The sequence below is a fragment of the Podarcis filfolensis genome (genome assembly GCF_964270895.1).
Source record: "Podarcis filfolensis genome assembly, chromosome: 3".
In the NCBI taxonomy this organism is placed as follows: Eukaryota; Metazoa; Chordata; class Lepidosauria; order Squamata; family Lacertidae; genus Podarcis; species Podarcis filfolensis.
In genome coordinates, this window is record NC_139606.1 from 39,644,625 (window position 1) to 39,667,748 (window position 23,124).

At 42.8% G+C, this 23,124-nt stretch overlaps 1 protein-coding gene across 23 annotated transcripts in view; it reads right to left on the reverse strand.

The window, feature by feature from the left end:
* Positions 1–23,124, reverse strand: part of COL12A1 (collagen type XII alpha 1 chain) — a 116,394-nt gene that overhangs the window by 38,793 nt on the left and 54,477 nt on the right. For all 23 annotated transcript variants that reach the window (XM_083608079.1, XM_083608089.1, XM_083608078.1 and 20 more), the window contains 15 exons: positions 22,606–22,735; positions 21,471–21,616; positions 21,057–21,186; positions 19,526–19,665; positions 18,358–18,487; positions 16,559–16,695; positions 13,628–13,760; positions 13,485–13,511; positions 12,444–12,586; positions 11,231–11,360; positions 8,551–8,690; positions 7,632–7,761; positions 6,415–6,557; positions 3,381–3,510; positions 3,009–3,151 (listed from right to left, as the gene is read on the reverse strand). In XM_083608079.1, the coding sequence (XP_083464205.1) occupies positions 3,009–3,151; positions 3,381–3,510; positions 6,415–6,557; positions 7,632–7,761; positions 8,551–8,690; positions 11,231–11,360; positions 12,444–12,586; positions 13,485–13,511; positions 13,628–13,760; positions 16,559–16,695; positions 18,358–18,487; positions 19,526–19,665; positions 21,057–21,186; positions 21,471–21,616; positions 22,606–22,735 (1,932 nt within the window). The remainder of the gene's footprint in view (positions 1–3,008; positions 3,152–3,380; positions 3,511–6,414; positions 6,558–7,631; positions 7,762–8,550; positions 8,691–11,230; positions 11,361–12,443; positions 12,587–13,484; positions 13,512–13,627; positions 13,761–16,558; positions 16,696–18,357; positions 18,488–19,525; positions 19,666–21,056; positions 21,187–21,470; positions 21,617–22,605; positions 22,736–23,124) is intronic.

The window sequence follows — 23,124 nt, forward strand, 5'->3', positions numbered from 1 at the left end:
TATAGGTGTTTGTGTGTGTGATTAGAAAAGAAAAGAATAGAAATGAAAATAAAGTAAAAAGAACACAATAGGAAAAGGATGAGGAGCACATGGATTTATAATAAAGAAACATTTTTTAAATAATAATTTCAGCCCCATCAAAATTAGGCTGCCTAGGGTAATAGATGGGACATTAATTTATGATATTTATATTTTAAAATGCCATTGTAATGTGGATAAAGTGATGTTTGTTACCAATGAGAATTTTTTTAGAGCAGCATCTGGCAACACTCAAGCATATTGCCAAACATGTCTGGCACACGTCCAGGAAACCAAAGCCTTTCTTTCAAGGATAGCCCAACATCCATTTATATGAACAAACTGCATGTGGGGGAAGGTACTACTGTTGTACATGCACATTTAGAGAAAGAATGGCAAAATAGCAACCAGTAGAGAGTGGCGGCAGACCAGAAAACCCCTTGGGATGGTGCAGTGAGCCTCCAATGTGTGTAACAACTGCAGTTTCTTTCGGCATGCGAAAATAACAGGACTGTGTAGAAAAATCAGGATACAGCCTGCAACCAGGGGCTGATGCAGGAAGAGAATGCAGAAGTACAGTAGAACCAACTAGTTCTGTCCTGTACACATATGACTAAGCTCTGCTTATTTCCATACTCAGATCACTTTCTTACATCTGCACCTTTGTTAGAAAAACAGCAGATGTGGGAGGAAAATGCATGTTTTAAGGGGACTGGGGAGTTGTGACAGTAAACTATTCACCAGTTTGGAATGCAAAGTGGAAGGGGGGGATTGAATTCACAAACTCTGTTCCTTCATCCCTTCCAACCAGATAATCACACTACCATGGTTGTACTGTGCTGTCTTGACTGGCAGCAGGGAAGGGTAGCAGACAAGCAGCTGATGAGACTATCTGTGGATCAAGTCTAGTAACTGCATTTTGTAAATTGTTTCCTTCAAAATATATTTAAGACAATGGTTTGAAGAAGAAGTGACAACTCTTGTCCTTAACTTTTTGTCTGAATGGAAACAGAATGACAGAGAATGTGAGGACCATATCTCTGCTTCTGGTAAGAAACTAGTGGTCTGAAATAACTCCATCCAATTCAGTAGAACTGGATTACACAAGCATTTGATCTAAAATGTGTAAGACAGAGACAGCCCTGGAAGAAAGTAGGGCTGTATACATACTCCCATTAGTTCTGCATTCTCCATACTCCCAATAGTAGTCTGGGAAGCATTGTACACATGATAGCCAAAGTCCATATATATCCTAAATCTATCCTGTTGTTTCTTATGAAATACTGAGTTTGATACACTCTGCTCCAAATCAGCTTTGATCAGAACTGAGAACAAGACTCAACTTAACTACATTTTAAGACAGTAATATGTACACAGCCCAGATGATAAAAGATGAGAATTATGGAGGGTGAGGGGTGGGAACCATCATAAGTAATATTTAAATGTGATGGTTAAAATGTCCTCTGAATAGTTCATGTTTATTTCTTCATGTTTCTGGGAAGATTTGCCATTAATTTCTCTCCCCTCCCCCAAGTGAGTGAAATTCCCATAGTGAAATGGAGAGCACCATTTCTTTATTGCATGAGCACCATTTTCAGTACAATGTGCTTTCTGTATAATGCCAAGTTGTAGCAAAATATATTATCATTCAGAAGTAAGTAACCGTCATGAACAATTAGGTGGTGTTTTTATGGGCTGAACTAAGTTTCCACAGAAGTCAGAAGTCATGCCATCAACCTCCCTATGGGGAAATAATTTGGCTGCGCTGTGCATCTCTAAGAGAATTCTGCAGGCATTCACCGAAGTTGTGCTGCCAAATAAGGAGAAGGAAGTTCACTTGCAAATTATAAAAATCTTGGCAGAACTCCAAACAAACCAAAAGAAAAAAAGATCAAAGCTGCAGACTGCCAATACCGCTCATAATAGTCAGATACATGATGGTCTTTAGACACAGATGACAATTAAGGTCGCTCTCTATTGATCTCCCCAACTGCACAGAACAGGCTCACAGAAATATATAGCTCCACAAAAGAGGAATGTGTACTGTAAGGCCAGTTAAAAATTGTCAAAGGGAACCAAGATTATACTTAAGATACAGTCCAACACAGAGTTCAGCAAACTTAAGTCCATTAGTATCAAAGACCTTGAACATGTCATTGTGTATGCTTAAATCTGCACTGGATTGTACCAAAAAGCTCTGTACAGACAAATGTTGCTCAGAATAAAGTTTACCACTTGCTGCTAAGGAAGTACTAATTCCATTTCAGTAGTCTGGTATCTATGCAAAAATATCGAAAGAAGAGGGAGGAGCTTTGCTACACCATAAGAAACCCGTGCATTTATTTTTCTAACTAATGAGGAAATGTTTAGAGACAGGAAAGAGTGTACTCTGTCCAAAGGAGGACACATTCTGGGAGAGGGGAATATTCTTGAAAGGGTGTGCCTTTACTGTGGGTGGGCAAGGACTACTGAGCTCAGGCCTGGTGCTCAAAACAGACTCAAAGGTTTGGCATTCTTGAATTCTTTTTCACATCGCTCTGGTGGGTGGATCTTATGGCTTGGGGAAAAAAACAAAAAAACAAAGTAGATCCCCCCCCTAGTTTTGCTTTTGTAGCACCACTAAAGCCTGTCAAATATCAGAGATATCCCCAGGAAATATGAAATAATGAGTGTGTACACTGAAGGGTAAAGAATACACCATCTCCAAAGATAGCTATTGTCTGTACACAGACTATACACACTATGGTTTGGTTAATTGCACATGCTCATATTTTTGCAAACAGCAGACAAGTAATGTATTTTTCAATCCATCAATACCTATGGGACAGGAAAATGCAAGCTTACAAAGTAGGACAAAACGATTCAATAGGAATGTGAACATGCAGAATTCCTGATAAACTGACTTCCTATGGAAGCTAAAGCCAAAAATACTTAAACTGAAGTAAATAAGCTGTGATATATTTCTAACATGCCTTCATGAGAACACTTACATATTCATCTATGGGATCTCCAACCGTGGGAGAATATATGATTCTGTATTGCTGCACTGGTCCATCAGCATGTTCCCATTGAACGGAAAGGCTGTTTGTAGTAGGATTAAAGACTCTTATGTTCCTGGGCCCACTGCGAGGCACTAAAAGAAAAAGGAGAGATAAATAAGGGCACGAAATGAAGTGGAATTTGGAAAACTGAAGTCTAGAAAGTAACCCTTCTTCACTGTATGAAGCCGTGCAATAGCTTATCTGCAAGTAAGACCTAATGCAGAAATGTGACAACTGAACAATACCAGCAGAGCTTGGAGAGAATAATAATTCATAACATACAACTATATCCTAGCAATAAAACATGTGTTTTCTGCTTACATGTCCTTCCCTGTCCAGGACTTGGATCTCCTTCTCCATCAGCATACAAAGCAACAACATTGACAGAATAGGGTGTATCAGGAATCAAACGCTCTAGTAAAATATTGCGGGTGTTGCTTGGTACCACAACCTAAAAAGAAAGCAACATTGAAGTTTAAACTGCTGTTTTCTTTTAAATTTTTAAAAAAATCTGAGCTTGATAGTATGAGAAGAAAGCTTCTTGAGCTCTTCACAAACAATCTTGCTCTTAGACAACTTTCCTTACACTTGAACGCTTTTTTGTTGTTGCTGCTGTAATTTTTGAATGAACTAGGGGAAGGTTGTTTTTTAATGAAATCCTTCCCTTAATTTCTCAGACTAAATTAACCAGGGCCAGATTTGAAGTAGCACCCTGGCAAAGTGCCCTCTGGCTGTCCTCTTCTCAAACCAGTGCCCGCCCACCGGTGGACTTATTTGCTGCCTGTTGACAGCAGCAACAAGCAGAGCTGTAATGTGCTTGCCACTTAATTTTCCACAGTACCACAGACCACCACTATGTTGGGGACTTTGTGGCAGGTGCCAGTCTACACAGCAAGCTGTTTTTACACACTATGGTTCTTGTATGGAGCCACCATCATGCAGAAGCATTTCTCGCCATCCTTTATGAGGCAGCTATAATGTATGAAGTTGCCCATTCATAAATCATAGAATCATAGAGTTGTAGAGTTGGAAGGGACAATCATCTAGTCCAACCCCCTACTATGCAAGAATCTTTTTCCCAACATGGGGCTTTAACTACAACCCTGATATTAAGAGTCTCATGCTCTATGAACTGAGCTATCCCAGCTGTCATCTATCCCTAACCTGATGACCTCCAGATGTTTTGGACTCCAACTCCCTTCAGCTCCAGAAACAACGGGAGGGCACCAGGTTGGCAAAAAGCAATACAACAGGGTATCTGCTGAATACTGAGAATTTTAAGAGGGAAAATGTATTCTTTAATCATAAATACATGTAAGAGAAAGTTACCCCCAAACATGCAGCAAGTTCAGTGCATGTTATAGGGTGCAGCCAAGCAGTCATCTGAGAGAGTTATTAGGTGGCGAAATTGGTTTGCTTCCCAAAATAAGCTGACTAACTTTCCTCCCAGATTTCAACAAAGGTCGAAAATAAAACTGGCAGTTAGAAATTTAATGTTTTCTAACAAATGATCCTGACCTTGCATTTAACATTTACCTTCTCTGATTTTGATCTACAGATGTTTACAGTTAAATAAAAATATGTGCAGCAAATACAGAATGACATTCAGAGAAGTAGGATGGAATAGGACACTTTACATAGATATTTATTTTTTCACCAGAAATAAATAATAATAATAAAAAATAAATTTTATTTATATCCCGCCCTCCCCAGCCGAAGCCGGGCTCAGGGTGGCTGACAACAATCAAATAATCAAACATTCTAAAAACATTTCATTATAAAAATTAATTAAAATCAAATTGATGGCAACCGTTAAGCAAAATTCTGTGCAGGTTGCCAGAGGAGGGAGTCAGGCTGCGCTCTGACCAAAGGCCTGGTGGAACAACTCTGTCTTGCAGGCCCTGCGGAAAGATGTCAGGTCCCGCAGGGCCCTAGTCTCTTGTGACAGAGCATTCCACCAGATTGGAAAGCCCTGGCTCTAGTTGAGGCCAGCCTAACCTCTCTGTGGCCTGGGCCCTTCAGGACGTTTTTATTTGCAGACCGTAGGTTCCTCTGTGGGGCATACCAGGAGAGGCGGTCCCGTAGGTACGAGGGTCCTAGGCCGTATAGGGCTTTAAAGGTTAAAACCAGCACCTTAAACCTGATCCTGTACTCCACCGGGAGCCGGTGCAGCTGGTATAGTACCGGATGAATGTGATCTCGCAGCAAAGACCCCATAAGGAGTCTCGCCGCGGCATTCTGCACCCGCTGGAGTTTCTGGGTCAGTCTCAAGGGCAGCCCCACATAGAGCGAGTTACAATAATCCAGTCTGGAGGTGACCGTTGCATGGATCACAGTGGCTAGGTCAGGGCGAGAGAGATAAGGGGCCAACTGCTTAGCTTGGCGGAGATGAAAAAATGCCACCTTTGTTATAGCTGTAATCTGTGCCTCCATAGAGAGGGAGGTATCGAAGATTACACCCAAACTCTTAACAGACGGTGCTGGCACTAATTGCACCCCCGCAAGAGATGAGAGTTGCCCCCTCAATCCCATATCGTTCCGTCCCAGCCAGAGGACCTCTGTCTTTGAAGGATTTAACTTCAACCGGCTCCCACATAACCATCCAGCCACAGCTTCCAGACATCTGGTCAGTGTGTCTGGGGCCGAGTCAGGATGGCCATCCATCAACAGATAGAGCTGGGTGTCATTGGCATACTGATGGCAACCCAGCCCAAAACTCCGAACAAGCTGGGCGAGGGGGCGCACAAAGATGTTAAAAACCATCGGGGAGAGTATTGCACCCTGAGGCACTCCACACACCAAGGAGTGGCGCGATGACAATTCCCCCCCAAGCGCCACCCTCTGTCCCCGACCAGAGAGAAACAAGCACAGCCATTGAAGGACTGTGCCCTGGATCCCCACGTCAGCAAGGCGGTGGTCCAGGAGTTCGTGATCGACCATGTTGAAGGCTGCTGACAGGTCTAGAAGAATCAGCAGCCCCGACCCGCCTCGATCCAGCTGCCTGCGAAGATCATCTGTTAGGGCGACCAGAGTCGTCTTGGTCCCATGACCAGCGCGGAAGCCGGACTGGAATGGATCCAGAGCCAATGTTTCATCCAGAAACCTATCAAGCTGTTCAGCAACCGCTCTCTCAATCACCTTACCCAGGAATAGAAGATTCGAAACCAGGCGGTAATTGGATAGATCTAAGGGATCTAATGATGTTTTCTTTAAGAGCGGGCGCACCACTGCCTCCTTCAGTTCCCCTGGGAATATCCCAGGGGAACTGAAGGAGGCAGTGGTGCGCCCGCTCTGTAGTATGCCTTTATACCCAATAATTCATATATGGAAAGGCCCAGGAGGTTAAATTACTTACAGATTCTGATGGCCGTGTGCCAACCAATGGAGCATAGACAACTCTGTATTGCTGCACTGGTCCTGGTGCAGGTTCCCATTGGACATTAAGGCTGTTTGGTGTTGGGTTGTAAACTTGGATGCCTCTTGCTGTTCCTCTCATTACTGAATCAAAAATAATGTCAGATAGTTTTGGACTAAATAATAACTCCTTAGTTGCAGAGCCAGGTAACAGGAGAGAGTGGCTATAAAATGAATGGACTATTCTAAGAATGCTGATGCCAAGGGGTGGGGAATCAGTGGACTTCAGATGTTGTTGGGATTCCAACTACTATCAGCTCAAACTAGCATGGCCAATGTTCAGGGATGATGGAATCTTGAGTCCAGCAACATCTGGAGGGCTAGAAGTTCTCCAACCCTGTATTGTGATTTGAGGACCCAATCCCCGCTTGGGGAATAAAGACACGTGAACACAGAATGTAAGGTTAATGGGTACGGTAAAGGCCACAACTTTATTGATTACAGCATGTGAGAAGGTATTTGCTTAGGCATTGGACCACGGAACATTAGACTCCACCCACTCATAGAGGGGTGAGTCTGAGGAGGGGTTAACCACCAGTAGGGGAAGCCTGTTGATGCTAATCCAACTATAGGCTCTCTTCCTGATGTCACCGAGGGTCGTGCCATGGCCCCCCACCACACGGGCATCGGACAGGATCCACGACCGCCGGATTCCTTTAGCGGAATACCCAAAATTGCCAGGGAAGGCGATGGCCACACCTTGCACCCCGAAACACCAACAACACATTCCAATGCCTAACCACCAAATACCACAAAAGTTGTGACGGTTGCTACGAGGTAGGCGAAAAAAACCAAGAGGCCGGGCCAATTTAGCCAATTGGAAAAAACTCCTACCAGACACAAATAAGATTGCTTTGAAAACTCATAACATGGTGGCAGAGACCTTATCACTCAGAGGGATCTATATTCATGTTCTTATCCTACTCTGCATTAGAGAATTGCAAAATACCCTTTCACAGGTCCCTGTCCATAGAGGGAAGTGTGTGCAAAAGGGCCTCAAAAGGTTTCATCTTAACTATCTGTACAATAGTATAATATGGTGCAGTTAACTAAGTTAATTAAAATAAGTGGGTTTAAGTAGCTCAGCACTGAATTGTGGCTCAAAGCCCAATGCCTCAATATTTTATGAAGAAGACAAAACAACATAGTGTTACTTACAAGTTTTCCCATTGTCAGATGCTCGCCCTCCATCACCTTCTGGGTAAACAGGAATCACAGTTACTTTGTACTGTGTGTCAGGCTGGAGATTTCTTAGAACTGCATAATTTGTGTTGCCTGGAACAGTTGCCTGTTGGGTTACAAAAGGAAAAAAGGAAGAGGGAATGGTTTTATTGGGCTACTTTCTACCATGTAAGGACTGATCTTCATGTTCAAAGGACAACAAGACGAGCCAGCTTAGCCCCGTGGTTGCATCAACCAACGCATTGCTTGGATCGGGTACTGGCTGGTTTGTGGTGGTGGTGGTGGTGGTGGTGGTGGTGGTTGCTGCTGCTGCTGTTTAAGGACAACAAGACACCTTCCTAGAATTATGAAAGTTCAGCATGCAACAGCAGCAACTCACCAGGTGAGGCGGAATCGCTACCTGGCAGGTGGGAGGGAGAGGGGCATGGTACTGGGGAGTCTGGTGTGGTGCAAATGCAGAGCAAATCTGGCAGCCCTGCCAGTGTGTCTGCACCACTCTAACCTTTCCCATCTCCTTGCTGGTAAACAAAAGAAATTTACCCACCAGGAGGCTAGAGCAGTAGCTCTGTCCACTCCAGCAAGCTGTTTCCTGCATGCAGGGAAAGGGTTGCTGCATGTTTTAATCTGCCCAGCCAGATGTCAACAAAAAGGGTTGTGCCCTAGCTTTCTCCCTGGCTTGCCACTGCTCTATGCTCATAGAGTAGGAGTCAAACATATGAACTCCTCACCTGTACACTTAAGTAATACAGTCCCAAGAGGGTTGTACCATACACAATTTTCTGAATGGAAAATTCAGCTCTAAGTGGTGCCCCAGCCCAATTATGAAACCACCTCTAGCAAAAAACAGTTGCAAGTGCAGGGCAAGTATGAAGTATACAAAAGTAAAAAGGAATACCAGTTCATCTGCACCTCCCGCCACTGGTGCATAAAGCAACTTGTACTGACGAGGGTTCCCTTCAGCATGATCCCATCGAACATTCAATGTGCTGGTAGTTGGATCATAGACTCTGAGGTTTTTCACAGTGTTGAGAGGTTCTGAGATAAACAGAATTCATTGTCAGGCTCAGAGAATCTTACTATTGTGCATCATGTTGCCTTCTTATGTGAGTGGCTGTGCCTAGCCTTGGTCAGTGACAAGTAACACTTTGTCCAAAAACTGCTCTTTGGACTTACAAACACTTGCAAGATGAATCTAGTCTGCCATACTTGAGCACAAAGGGAGTTGAAAAATAGAAGATGCAGTTCCTTGCTGCTGGTTTGACTCACAGGGAGGCTTAGGAAGGAAAGAACAGCTATTCATCCTTCCAACCCAACAGTTAGCCTGGCATGCTGCTCATGGCATGACTGAGTTGCCACTTGTTTTGTGTCTTCACTCTCAAGGGATGGGGCAAATGTGAATTAAAGAGTTGGAAGGAACCCTGGGGATCATCTACTCTAACTGTCCCATATGGGAATCAAACATGTAACCTTGGCATTATCAGCACCACACTCTAACCAACTGAGCTATCCAGTTGTAAAATACTGATGTAACTCCATAATGCAGATATGGGGATAGAGAGGGAAGGATTTGTCAGTTTCAGTTCTGTTTCTCACTTTTCCCAACTTAAATTCCACATTTTGCAGAAATTTGTGTTCATTTGTTTGTTTTTTTAAAAAACACCCTCATGAAATTCATCAACGTTTTAGTTAAAAATTCTCTTAATAAATAGATTTTATATGCATTTTGATTAACGTACACATTTTTGCAAACAATTATCCCTACTGCATGTTTGTATGTTTTTTTTCACTCATGCATTTATTTTTATTCACACTTTCTACAATAGATGCATTTTGGTAAAACAAAAACAAAAATATTGGTCAGAGAACTGCAACGCAAAATTTGGATATATGTGAATTTCAAAGGATGGCTGTTCTCATATTGTTTTGGAAAGGGCCAATTTGATAGTTTAGCCTTTAAATGACAACTGAATTGAATTTCTCCCCCATCCGTAGATGGGGGATTTATTTTCAGGTCCAAGGGCTGCTTTCCCTTGTGGGGAACTTTCCAGTAACAGGCAGGGCTAGAGGCAAAAGTGCAGAAGCAATGGATTTGTGTCTAGTGAGCTACATTCCAGCCATGCAAAAATCAGAGGCTTCAGTAGACACACAAATCTCTATCCCTCCGTTCAGGCAAACGAGAGGAATTAGCACACTGCAAAGACACATTCCAGCCAGGCAAGAACATTTAAGGAAAGCACAGAGCAGAGCCAGTAAGGTACATGGCTTAGGGAATGGCCTAGGGAGAGCCTCAAGGGCTAGATAGAATGCCTGGGGGCCACATTTGTCCCCAAGGCCTGTGGTCATAGTGAAAAGACAGTTAAAATATGACTAATAAATATTCTTCCCCACTCTCAACAATACAGTGTCCCTTATGACACATACCCTTGAACTATTCCTACCATGTTGCCTTCCACTCTTTGGACTAGTGTACTTATCTACTTGTCTCCCACTGTTAAGAAAAAAAGTTATTTCTATTCTAGATAACTACGAAGTATAATTTGTCTTAATAAAATTAATTCATCTCTCTTGTTCTAGCCAACCATGTCAACCATGTCAGAACATTCAGAATGTTCCTCTTTCGCATAAAACTAAAGTTTGAAAATTTCAAAAGATAATTGTGGCAAATTAATCAAGAGCACGTTTTTTGGAGAACATGTACACATACTGGCTGCAGTTTTTTAAAAAAAATCCGGGATTTATTATCCTTGAGTGAAATCCAGTGAGTAGTAATGATAAGCATCCAAAAGAACGTTGACACCAAGGGACTTTCCAGAATGTGGAATAAAAGGAGCACATGTCTTTGAAAGAACTAAATTTAAATAGAGGGGAAAGAGGAAAATGTGAAATATTCATATAAAAGGGCCAGGCACTACAGCAGTGGGAGCAGGTAGCCATGCTGGTAGATATGTTTTGCTTCTTTTTGTTGGATTTAACAGTCTCCATGTGTGCTCCCAGTCTGAGTGATATAGCTGACAGACATTCATCCTTAAGCTTAATGTTGTATTACTTACTTAAACAAAAATAACAGAGTATTGGGATGTGAACTCTGCCACCTATTACCAGTGACAACAAGGTCACTGACCAGCAGGTTTCCCTGAAAACTGTGTAAATGCGTTCAGCAGTCCAAACCTGGAAAAATAAGTCTGGAAGGTTGCACCACAGATGAGTAAGAATTGTGTGATGATTGTGCAATAAAAAAAAAAATCACCCAGAAAGACTATCTCTCTCACACTCTCTTTTATACACAAACAAAAAGAAAAGATGCCAAACCTCTAAGATAAGGATTACAGATATTTTCAATATGAAATTATATATAATTATCAATATAAAATCAGACATGAAAAAAGAAGAAGATATTTTCACTTTCAGAGCAAGTTTTGGCATTTCTCAAAAAAAAGGGGGGGTTGCACATAAAGAAATGAATATCTGTGGGGACTTCAACAAAGGAAAAGCCAAGCCTGCCAACTTTATAAGTGATTTAGCATTACTCTTGCATAATTCTTCACAAATGAGAAAACCAAAGTTGTTTTACTTACTGGTTTTGCCACTGCCTGTCATTCGTCCCCCTTCACCTTCTGCATATATGGATGAAACCGTAACACTATAACGTGTCTCAGGTTGCAGCTTTTGTAGTACAACACTGTTCTGCCTCCCTCCTACTGTGGTCTAAAAAACAATGGAATGAAATGTAAATTGAAGGAGCAGGCAGCTAAATTCCAAAGATGCTGAAAGGATACAGTTTGTATATACTACAAGTATACAAGTTTCTGTTTTCCAAACAATACTGTCTGCCTAAGTCAATATACATTGTTTGACTTTTTCCTTCAGTGGATTAAAGAAAAAATACCAGAACTACATTAGTCATTTGTTAAACCCATGTGAATAAAATATTAAATGTTAAATGATCTGAGCTCTTTATGGATCATCTTTCTTATTTCTACATATTAGTTAGTGAGTACAGATCTCCAAGTCCTCAATCTACAGCTAAAGGGCATATAAGGCCAATTCTGCTACCCAAAGAAAATTAACCTTGATGTTTATTGGAACAGCGAAACATGATGATTCCCACATTGTCTCATGATCTAAATGCTTTGCCTATGGGCTCCAAAGAAATATCTTTGGCTTCTGTTGTGGCCAGTTGGACAGATATTGTCAGCATTTACAAAGACCAGACGCAACAAAGTTCCTACATAAAAAGCATTTCCATAAAGAGAAAAGCATGTACAAGTAATAAATGAACAAGTAATATAAACACACTAGGAAGCTGTGAATACACACAGCAAAATAAGAATACAAGAGTCCTGTTGGAGCAGAACAAATGCCTCTCTAGTCAGCATTCTGCTCCCACAGTGACCAACCATACTGCATACAACTGTGACACATGACAATTTAAAATAATCTGCATGCTTTTTCACCATGGTATGTCAGAAATCTGCAGTGTTTGCAAGAGCCTTTGGACAGAACATCCCAGTAAAAAGCAATCCCTGGCAACTGTTTGTTCTGCAGGCTCTGAGAAACTGATATTTGCCAGATTACATCTGAAAGACCACCATGAGTCATCTTGTGGGTTCTACTTATACAGGAAACAAATCCACTTTCTTTGATTTTGTAATATAAATACTTTTCTGCAGAACTGTAGAACATGAAAACAAAACAATCTGACACGCTCATGTTTTCAAAAGCAGATATTTGTTCAGGAGCACAATGCTGCTTTCCCCCCTATTAGAGAATAGTTTCAGAGTTGGTTACCGATTGTTCAGCACCATCGCCAGTTGTAGGTCGATAGGTGATCCTGTACCGCTGCACTCGTCCAATGGCAGGATCCCATTTGACAGTCAGGCTATTGGACGTTGCATTGTATACCTGAAGGTTTCTTGGGGGACCCGTTGGAGCTGAAATGAATTTATTAAAGGGTTGTTTAGCAAATAGATATAACCAACAACATATAATGAGTCATTCTACATGACATTACTGAAAATCAGCAGCAGCAGCAGCACCTTGGAATAACAATACACATATAGGGGCCTGCTGAGAACAATAAAATCCACCCAACTGCAGAATTTGGGCAAGATTATATCAAAATGACTTATACAAGAAGGGGCAAAGGAGAATTGAATGGAAATGTTGCATGCAGCTAAACATGATTAATGGGGAGTAGAACATCACCAAATATACAAAAGTTGCTATTAATTCACCAAGTTGTCACTTTTTTTAAAAGCCACCCTATCCTTTGTATGGGTGGAAAGTACTTCAGTGGACATAGGGTAGTGGCAGCAACTTTTTTCTTCTGGCTGCATTACCTCAAACCACACACCCTCTGAAAAGCCTGCTGAAGTTCAGGCAAACCTCCAGAGCAACATCCCACAGCGCATGAGAGAAACTCAAGAAGGGACAAAGCCTGTGTACACACAGGAGTACTTTCAGCAGTAGAGATTAAGACAGTAGTATCTTCCCAGTAGTGATGGTGAACTCGGGGCAGGGGCAGGGGGAACAAAGTGGCAGTGGTGAATTGGGGGAACTCTAGGATGGCAGAAGATCTACAGGTGTATGCACTGCCACCAACCCAGAGGTCACTTGACCTCATCTCCACCTCACCCTGACTAGTAAGTGCTGCCACTGCCAGAATGACACCATTGCCTCTGCCTCTCTCCCCTTTTATGAGTCACCACTAAGTATACTGTACAGAAACATTGGCTTCTCTGCATCCTGGCTTGGTTTGGACTAGCTCTGTCTTTTGGTATCTGTATAATCCTCATATATAAAATGTTATTAATGAATTCAGGCTCTTACCTGCTGTTGTCAGAGGCACCTCGGGCACTATAGGAGGGGGAGAAGCACAAACAGGGCAAGTTTGCATTAAAAACATGTCTTTCATTTGAATACTATTGTTACAAATTGTAATCCATGAATGAATGCATTTCAGAATTTCTTACATGTGGTCTCACTGCCAATCAGTTCATCACTCTCTGATTCATCGGGATAGATTGCAGTAACTCCAATCTCATAGAGTGTGTCTGGGTTCAAATTTTCAAAAACTAGAGTATTTTCATCACCGTTAAGAATTGTCTTCGAAAGTGACAGGGGATGGGGGGGAGGAGAAAGAAAGTTACTCATTGAGGCAATATATTTAACAATTAACATTTTTCATGGACTAGAATAGATCTTTTAAGTTCTTTAAATACAGAAATCCATCTACAGACAATTGATCAACAGTGATTTATACACAGTTGTGCACTACAGGAAGAGGCTGTTATGTCCTTGAAAAATTAAGCCAACATGTTGGATAAATCTACAACCCTATGTCTTTCAGAGCAAGGAGACCATCATCCTATGAAGTATTAGTCTCCCCCACCTCTGCCAATGGCCACTTTATGACAGAAAACTTTTCATAAACTACACTGAGGGAAATTAGGAAGTGTATGAACATACCCCAGCTTCTGCTTCCAGTTTATTCATAATGACTGCTCCCCGCTTAAAACGGGGGGCGCCCTTTGCGTGGACGCGTGCAGCCCCTAGATCTGGAGCGGCTCCATCAGCATAGGCTTGGCTTTGCCTTCCCTCAGGTGGGATACCTGGAGGTCTCCGCCTACCTCAGTCAGTTGTCCAATCCCACCTGGGGGAAGCGTTGCCAAGGAGACCAGGCCAGGTAGGGGAGGGATTACCTGCCCACACAATAGAGGGAGGATCTTACCTGGGAATCCTCACTTGGCTCCAGAGCTTCTCCCACCCTACCCACCCTCAGTTAATGGCTTATTTTGCAGGTTAACTTTTCTTCACAGGTTTTGCAGGTTAACTTTTCTTCACAGGTATGCGGGCGCTGCTACGTTAAGGTCGCTGTTAAAGGGCCAGAAAGGAATTTCCCTGCATTGGCAGGTTTCACCTTTCCCATAGCAAAATGTCACAACTTTGGCGGTATCAGGCCTTGGGCGGAATCCTTTTGTCCATCTTCCTCTTTGCGGCGGCAATACCAGGGTTCCCCGTTAAAGGGGTTTTCTGAAGGGAGACTTTGACCGTACGCCGAAAGGTCGTCATTGCTCTCCCCTGCGGCAGCGGCGTTACGGGGGCAGCTATCTCTGCTTGAACATATGTTCTCCAGAGCCGGCCCATCCCCCACACAAACACTGGATAACCCTGATGCTCCCTAGGTCCCCGGCTGGGGACTGGGGAGGGAGAACGCCCAATGCCTGAGCCAAGGTCTACCCACATTTGAAATTTAATAAAGTTGTGGCCAATTTAATCCCATAGCACGTTGTCTTGAGTCGTTATTCCACATGACGGGGGGACCGCACGGGATCTGGGGACTCCGCCTGTCCACGCAAAGAAACCACAAGCTCTGATTCACACATAACACTAGGCCAGCCACTCTGTCATTTGTTTCCCCATTATAGAAAGACAGTGAGTAAGATGGGGACTGTTTGAGCTGCATGCACCAGCACACAGCGTGTCCACAGGCTAATTTATCCAACCATGATTTTATGGTCAGCTTTATGTGATAATGAACCATTTTATATGGGCAGTGACGGATAAACCAGCCTCATATAACCAACATGCTTAACTCTAAGTAATGCATGAAGGAGTTAAGAAGAGTAAGCTGCTCTGCCAGGCTTAGCTAAGTCACACCTCTTCACCCTTGGAGGAACATTTACCAAACTCTTTGCTCTTTTTTTCTTCCACCATGTGAACTCTAGTAAGGATGTCAAAGCTAGATGCTCCAAGCTTAGACCACATGGCTTTAGCAAGCCATCTTTATGTTTCTATACAAATAATTTATAAACATTTTACTACTTTTTGAAAATAAGTTGTATTGCCTGTCTTTTCTTGCTACTGCATGAAAAGCGCATGAATCTGAACTCTGAAGAGTTTTTAAGTAAACCATTTTTAACTTACCAAACTTGTGGTCTCTTTCTATACTAAAGGAAGTAAGTAACTTTGGAAGCCATTTAGAAGGGGATATTTTAAAGATCTAACAGCCTATACTTCCATGCTTTACTTTACTGCATGTTCTGTGATTTTAAATCTCTGTTGGGGATCATTCACTTTACCTCCCTCCAAGTGAGTTCCTTCTGCACACTGAAATGGAGAAGGTGAGGGAAGAGATGGCAGTAAGATCAGCACACAGCAGCAACTCAGGCAGAGGGTGGTTAAGTGAGCAGTGCAACCCCACCATAAAAAAGGTAAAGGGGCGCCTAAGCGTTAGGTCCAGTCACGGACGACTCTGGGGTTTCGGCGCTCATCTCACTTTATTGGCCGAGGAAGCTGGCGTACAGCTTCCGGGTCATGAGGCCAGCATGACTAAGCCGCTTCTGGCGATCCAGAGCAGCGCACGGAAATGCCATTTACCTTCCCAACGGAGCGGTACCTATTTATCTACTTGCACTTTGATGTGCTTTTGAACTGCTAGGTTGGCAGGAGCAGGGACCGAGCAACAGGAGCTCATCCCGTCGTGGGGATTCAAACCACCGACCTTCTTATCGGCAAGTCCTAGGCTCTGTGGTTTAACCCACAGCACCACCCGCGTCCCTACAGCGCCACCATACTATCCACTAAAATTGATCGCCAAATGGACCATTGCACAAAAAGTGCAATACTATCCCTGAGAACTCCCTAACTGGATAGAGAGGAAGACGGGGTGCCAGGAGGCAATATTAACTGAGCTAATCTATAGTTGCAAGGAGGAGAACACATACAGTCACTTTTGTATACAAAAGGATTCAGTGTGTCTCCAGACTTAATGAAGAAACCGGTTCCCTAGGTATCAAAGGTTTAGAAAACACAGTGACCAGTTTAACATTTCCAGCAAACAGCATTAAACACACAAAAAGGGTTTAAAGTGATTGATTTTGGGGTTATTGAAAAATTCTTACCTGTAGTTTCTCTTCACCTGGTGGTCCCCATTCTACTCTGTAGAGAGCTACATCAGGTGCTCCATGGTCCCAAGTACCTCTGAAACTTGTCTTGGTTACTTGATCAGTTCTTAGATTTTGTGGTGCTGGTACCGGTACTGCCAGGAAGGGGAAAGGAAGTGAGAAATTACCTCACAAGAGGAAAAACCCTGCAAACTAAACATCACTGGAAATGCAAGGTTATATGCAGAGACTAATCCACCACATAAGACGTTTGGAGTTTGGACACAAACCACATGGGGAATGTACAGAACAGTTACATACCATATACTCATAGGGTGAAATCCTTAATTTCTCTAGAACAGCAGAGATTTTTTTCCTACAGTAGGATTGTCAGGCTCAGTCTTTTGGCTCCACAGTCTGCACATTGCAGAATGCTACTGCATCTGCCATGCCCAGAATCAGAATATGGCAAGACTGGATATCCGCCTGGGGCCTATGAGTAGTTGAGGAGCTCAACAAGCCCATTTTCACTCAAACTACAATACTGTACATGGAAACAGGAGTTTTAAAACCTCTTCTTTATCTTCCATAGTGCACTTCTCTATCTGTTCAACACCCTTCCCCCACCCACCCCATGTTTGTGCCAGTTATGAAGTCTCTAGTCACATCTTAACTGCTTCCAGTCAGGGGTAGTCACAGAAACGGCATCATAGTGATTTTTATCTATAGAGACTGTATGTGGATATAAGCTGTCTCAAGAACATGCTTCCTTTATAAACTGAGTGGTGCGCTGCAGATGAGTACTGGAACAATCCTACCCCAGTGAACTCTGTTAAGGTGGGTGTGCAGGGGCTCGGTGTACATGGACTGACAGTGTCCACAGTGTTCTAGCTGGGATATGGCCAATTCTATGTTGTCCCCTTTGGCCCTTTTCTCTGCCTTTATGAAACCTCTTCAGGTTTCTGGTCCTCGCCTATGTTATTGTCATTATTTATGTTGCTGCTTTTCCCATACTGCACATCCAACTTTGTGTTTTCTTTCCCTGTGTTCCTCATGAGTCCTAAATACCAGACCTCCGAGTGATCTGGGGTGCAGAAGTTCATGCCAGGTGTGCCCTACAAAGTGTCCTCCCTCTGTTATGTGAGTTTGCCATGCCTGTGGGCAGTGGCATGAACTGGCAAATGAAAAAGGTGATCCTTTGCAGCTTTCTCCTTGAGAACCAAAGGCACTATTCACAACAATATACCTGAGGAAAACTGTACCAAAGACACTGTTTAGTCACCGCAGTGGGCGTTATGCCAATCCTGATGCTGTGCCAGAGAGCTAATTAATCGCTTCTGCAATGCAATTTCTGGCAGCATGCCTGATAGGAGCTATTGCCTGGGATACTGTTTGGATTTGAATCCATGATCTCATGGGTGAATACAGTTCCTATGTTAATGGCAGCATGCTTCTTACTGCCCAATTCGTGGTTGCTACATATACTGTAGAGGTGGGAGCTGCTGCTTCATCTTTTCATGTTTTCCTGCTGGCACCTCGCACCTAGGATGATGATTGGGAGAACAACCTAAGTCTCCTCATCTAGAGTCATTCCGGTCTAGGCCAAAAACTCAACATTTTAAACCCTACATTTCTTTAAGAAACTGACACAACTATGGAGAATTTTTGGTACTCCAGATGTTGCCAAACTACAATTCCTATCATCCTTGGCCATGCTTGCTGGGGCTGGTGGGAGTTCTAGTTTAGTGACATTTGGTGGGCCAAAGGTTTTCTGCACCTGATCTAAGAAAACCTATTAAGCAATAGAGCTGACTTACAAGTGGTGCCTTCTGCAGCTACTGGCATAGACGGTCCTTCATCATATACTGCAACGAGCTCAACATTATAGAGTGTTTTTGAAAAAAGATCAGGGAGAACTGTGCTGGTCTGAGAGGGATCCACTTCCAACTAGACATAAATAAAAGAGATTTATTAAAACGCTGCTTTTCTCCTTACAACATCACTTTCATACTTTTGTTTTCTATGTGGTTGACAGTTCAGGACTATCCTTACAAAGCTATTCCTGGTGGATAGATATCACTGACGACTTGTGGTGAACTTGGTACTAATCTGTTTTCAGTATTTACAAATGAACAGCATCAAAGTGTGTTAACCTGAATATATTTTCTTTTATCCTTCTCCATGATCTAGGACCATCATCCCTAGTGGCTGAAGCTAACAGGAGTTATTGTCCGAAAACATATGGAGGGACCAAGCTGGGGAAGGCTGCTATAAGGACAAAGCCCTGAACTTTTCCCAGCCTTCAATTTAATGAGTGCTCGTGATGGTGCTTTTTGCCAAGCTGTTTCACCAGTCTTGCTGTGGTACAATATTCACAGCCGTTCAGCCCTGTACAGTGGTACCTCTGGTTACGTACTTAATTCGTTCTGGAAGTCTGTTCTTAACCTGAAACTGTTCTTAACCTGAAGCACCACTTTAGCCAATGGGGCCTCCCACTGCTGCTGCAATGCCGCCCCATGATTTCTGTTCTCATCCTGAAGCAAAGTTCTTAACCCGAGGTACTACTTCTGGGTTAGCGGAGTCTGTAACCTGAAGCATATGTAACCCAAGGTACCACTGTATCCTCATACTGGCTTGTTTCACATAGCTTTTTTCTATATTCCTTGGTCACTTTTAATTTTTTTTAAAAAATATTCCTTTTGCAAGCAAAGTACACATGCTAACCATTGTTACTCTTTTACCACTTGTATCTATAACATAAGAATCCTGTGGCTTAGCAATGCTAACTTCTAAGAGAAGAACAATCCATATATGTTGGTTCAGTACCACTGAAACCAAAGGATCTAAATTTGTTTAAGAGGGGAAATAATTTTACGTATCAGGAACTCAGGCATCTCTGATTGCTCCTTAATAACACTGCTGCAGGTGGTCATGCTGTAATACTCCACTTAAGCTATCTTCACACATTAGCTAAAATTCACCTACCTCTTTCACGTCATCTTCCCCAGCTGCTTTGTATCTCAATATGTATTTCCGAACTTTCCCTGGAGCACGTTCCCAAATGACTCTCATGCTGCTGTGAGTAATATCTCTTATCATTAGGCTTTTTGCTCCACTTAAAGGTACTGTCAAATAATCAGACATATCGGCAATAATATTAAATGCCATCCCCCAAACAGGTTTATATTTTAGCAAATATTTATCTTTAAATCTCCTAGTCCATGTAACTTTTACATTCATATTAAAAAATGAATTGAAGTGAGAATGCCACCTTTCAAACAGATTTTACAAGTTATTGAAACAATATGTAAACCAGAAAAACATGCTTATGGGAGGTAAAAATGGGCAAGTATATATACACAGTAAGAAATGGTTATTCTAATAAAATCCTTCAATTCTCCAGAGGGGGAAAAAACTATCATCTATTCCTAATACGCCTTATGCCTGTGCTATATGAACAGCCATATCAAAAGGCTTCCCATGGAGAATAACATGGTATGTGCCTTTTTCAGAACATCTTTGGAGAGTGATTGTTTTTTAGCAGCCAAGTTTCAAGCACTGTATGGGTACAGTAGCACTATCACATTTTATGTACTAGTGGAAGGGTTTAGTTACAATAATCTAAGCCCCTAGAATGTGTCTACATAACTGAGTAATGGTATAACTGTGCAGTGGTGGAGCTTCATGCTCCGGCACCGGGGGGGGCAGAGAGCAGGAGAGGGTGGGGCTGACATGCATCCTGGGGGCGTGACAAGCGTCCTGGGGGCATGGCATGTCGCCTGCGGGGGTGTGGTGCCCAGTGCAGGCGGGGGAGCAGCCGCAATGGCACCCCACCGGGATCGCGCTGCTGGGGGAATGCGCTCCCCCCGCACTCCTGTTCCTCTGCCAGTGTAACTATGTACAGGCAACACCTCACTTACCCAGGGGTAATGTTCTGGCCCTCCACATCCATAAATGAAATGTGCATAAGTGGGGAGAACCCTGTAGAGTCCTCATGGCTCATGAGGAGACCCTCCCCAGAGCCCAACAAGGACATCCTCTTTGGGCTCTGTTGGGAGTCTCCTTATGAGTCAGAGGAACAGCGGGGCTTTGTTGAGAGTGCTGACCCTCCCTGCCTAACAACTGAGGTGCAGCAAAGCAGCTCTCTCCTGCGTGTCAGTTTTTAGGTGGGGAGCCTCAACAAAGCGCTGCTGCTCCTCCAGCTCATGAGCAGACTCTTCCCAGAGTCCAGAGGACATCCTCATTGGGCTCCAGGGAGGTAGTGCACAGGAAAGTGGCTGTTGCTGTTCCTGCTGCGCTATCCCACAAGTCAGCTATTAGGCAGGGAGACTCAGCAGCCTCAACAAAGTCACGCAGCACATCCAGTTGATGAGAGCTGTGCATGTGCAAGGTCGTGCACAAGTGGCAAGTGAGAAGTTGCCTGTACACAAATCACATTATAAATTTAATATACTGAAGCATGGCATTACTAAACCAAGAGGAGGTAAATGTAAAACAAGCAAGATATTATTCCTACAGGTGACTTCCTGAGTGGTGAGTGGATCACTGATGAGGTCACCAAAAGTTGAATGAATTGTTAAAGTGTATTCAGTGTTGGGAATCAGGTCAAGCAGCTGTACATCATTCACTGATGCTCCAACACGCATCTGGAAAAAGAGAAAAAGAAACAAGGAAGTTTAGAAGAAGCCACTAGAAAGAAAAACAAAATGCTTGGGCCTTTACATTGTTTTTTTAAAAAATCAGCTTCCATGTTTAATAATGTATTTACAACTTCCTGATTCATATATCATTTTGTATATAACTTTCCAATCAAGCTGCTTTATTTTATAATCTATGCACACACAAAATAAATGTCTCACTGCTTTGGCATATAGAAGCCAATTCAGGTTCTCTCTGTCTGTCTGCCTCTCTTTCTTCAATTTGTTGTTACCTGTTTCTCTGTTGCTGGTATTGTGGCATTGACAGGTTCATACAGCAGCACATAGCCAGTAGCTCCACTGACAGGTTCCCATCGCACGCGCATTGTTGTTGAGGTGATGTCATACGCATTCAAGTTTCTGACTGAAGGGATTGGCACTGCAGAAACATACATGTGATTCACATCAGTTATTTGTGTCCATAAACATATTTTATGTCTTCATTTTTGAAAACATGTTTGAACTTTCAGCTTTCAGATGGGGAGTAGCTTTTAGTTATTGTATTCTTTTTGCAGTAAACCAGGCCCACACAACTTATAACCAACTAGTTTGAACATAGCCCACCAGCTGTACATACTGACCCAAACAGGGCTTAAGAAACCTTTTGTTTTTGCAGTCTCCCAGGGTTTGTAAGAACAGGGGAGATGTTAGGTACTTGGCAGGTTCTGATGCATAGCTAATAGTCTGAACTTAGGTTAGTGGGTCACAAACTGTACAAGACTTTCGGTGAACAGTGTTTTAATCCTATGAGAGCATAATACACATAACTGTCCGGGATAGTTTATCTCATCTGTTCTGGACTTAATCTACACAGACACAATCCCAAATTGGTAAATCTGAAATGTATATTGACAAAGCTGAATCACACTCTAAGGGTCACCCAGCTTGATTGGCACTCATCCTTTTCATAACTCTACCCTTTGGACTGAAGAACCAAAAGTCTCCTGTCATATTGCTTATAATATCATAGAATATTAAATACCCAATGTTCTCTTTCTCATCTTAGGTTCATTCTTCAATATACGTTTAAAGTAGTGTCATACCACTTTAATCAGTCATGGCTCCCCCCCCCCAAAGAATCCTGGGGACAGTACTTTGTTAAGGGTGCTGAGACTTGTTAGGAGACCCCCTATTCCCCTCACAGAGCTACAGTTCCCAGAGTGAATCATTTTGTTGTTCAGTAAGGTAATGTCTATCTACAAGGAGGTTGCAATTTTTAAAAATATCCATAGAGGTTTTTTATATGCTTGGAGCTCTCATCTCCACTCCATATTCCCACAAACATTCTATGCAGAACTTTGTTTTAAAAACAGTTTGGAAGTTTTATGAATTATCACATATCTTAATTGAATTTGAATTGACACTTACAAGTCGTATCAACGCCCTCTAGAGGTACGCTACTGGTACCTTCTACCACAGAATATACATTCACAATATACTTTGTTTCGGGCTTGAGGCCAGTCAGAACCGTAGTCGTCTCTGAACGACTTACAAAGACCTGCATGAAAACAAGAAACGGGAGACATAATTGTGCATAAATCTATCTACGGCTATTTCTGCTCTTGGCCCTGATAGAACAAAAGCAACTTCTAGTAAAGACACTCACACAGGACATTCACTGCCTTCACTAGTTCCAATTTAAAAGAGGTAGAGCTGGGTATCATCCGCATACTGGTGAACACCCAGTCCAAATGCCCCCCCCCCGATGATCTCTCCCAGTGGCTTCATATAGATATTGAAAAGCATGGGGGAGAAGACAGAGCCCTGAGGCACCCCACAAGTGAGAGCCCAGGGGTCTGAACATTCATCCCCCAGCACTACTTTCTGGACATGGTCCAGGAGGAAGGAGCGGAGCCACTGCAAAATCAGTGGTATACACAAACATAA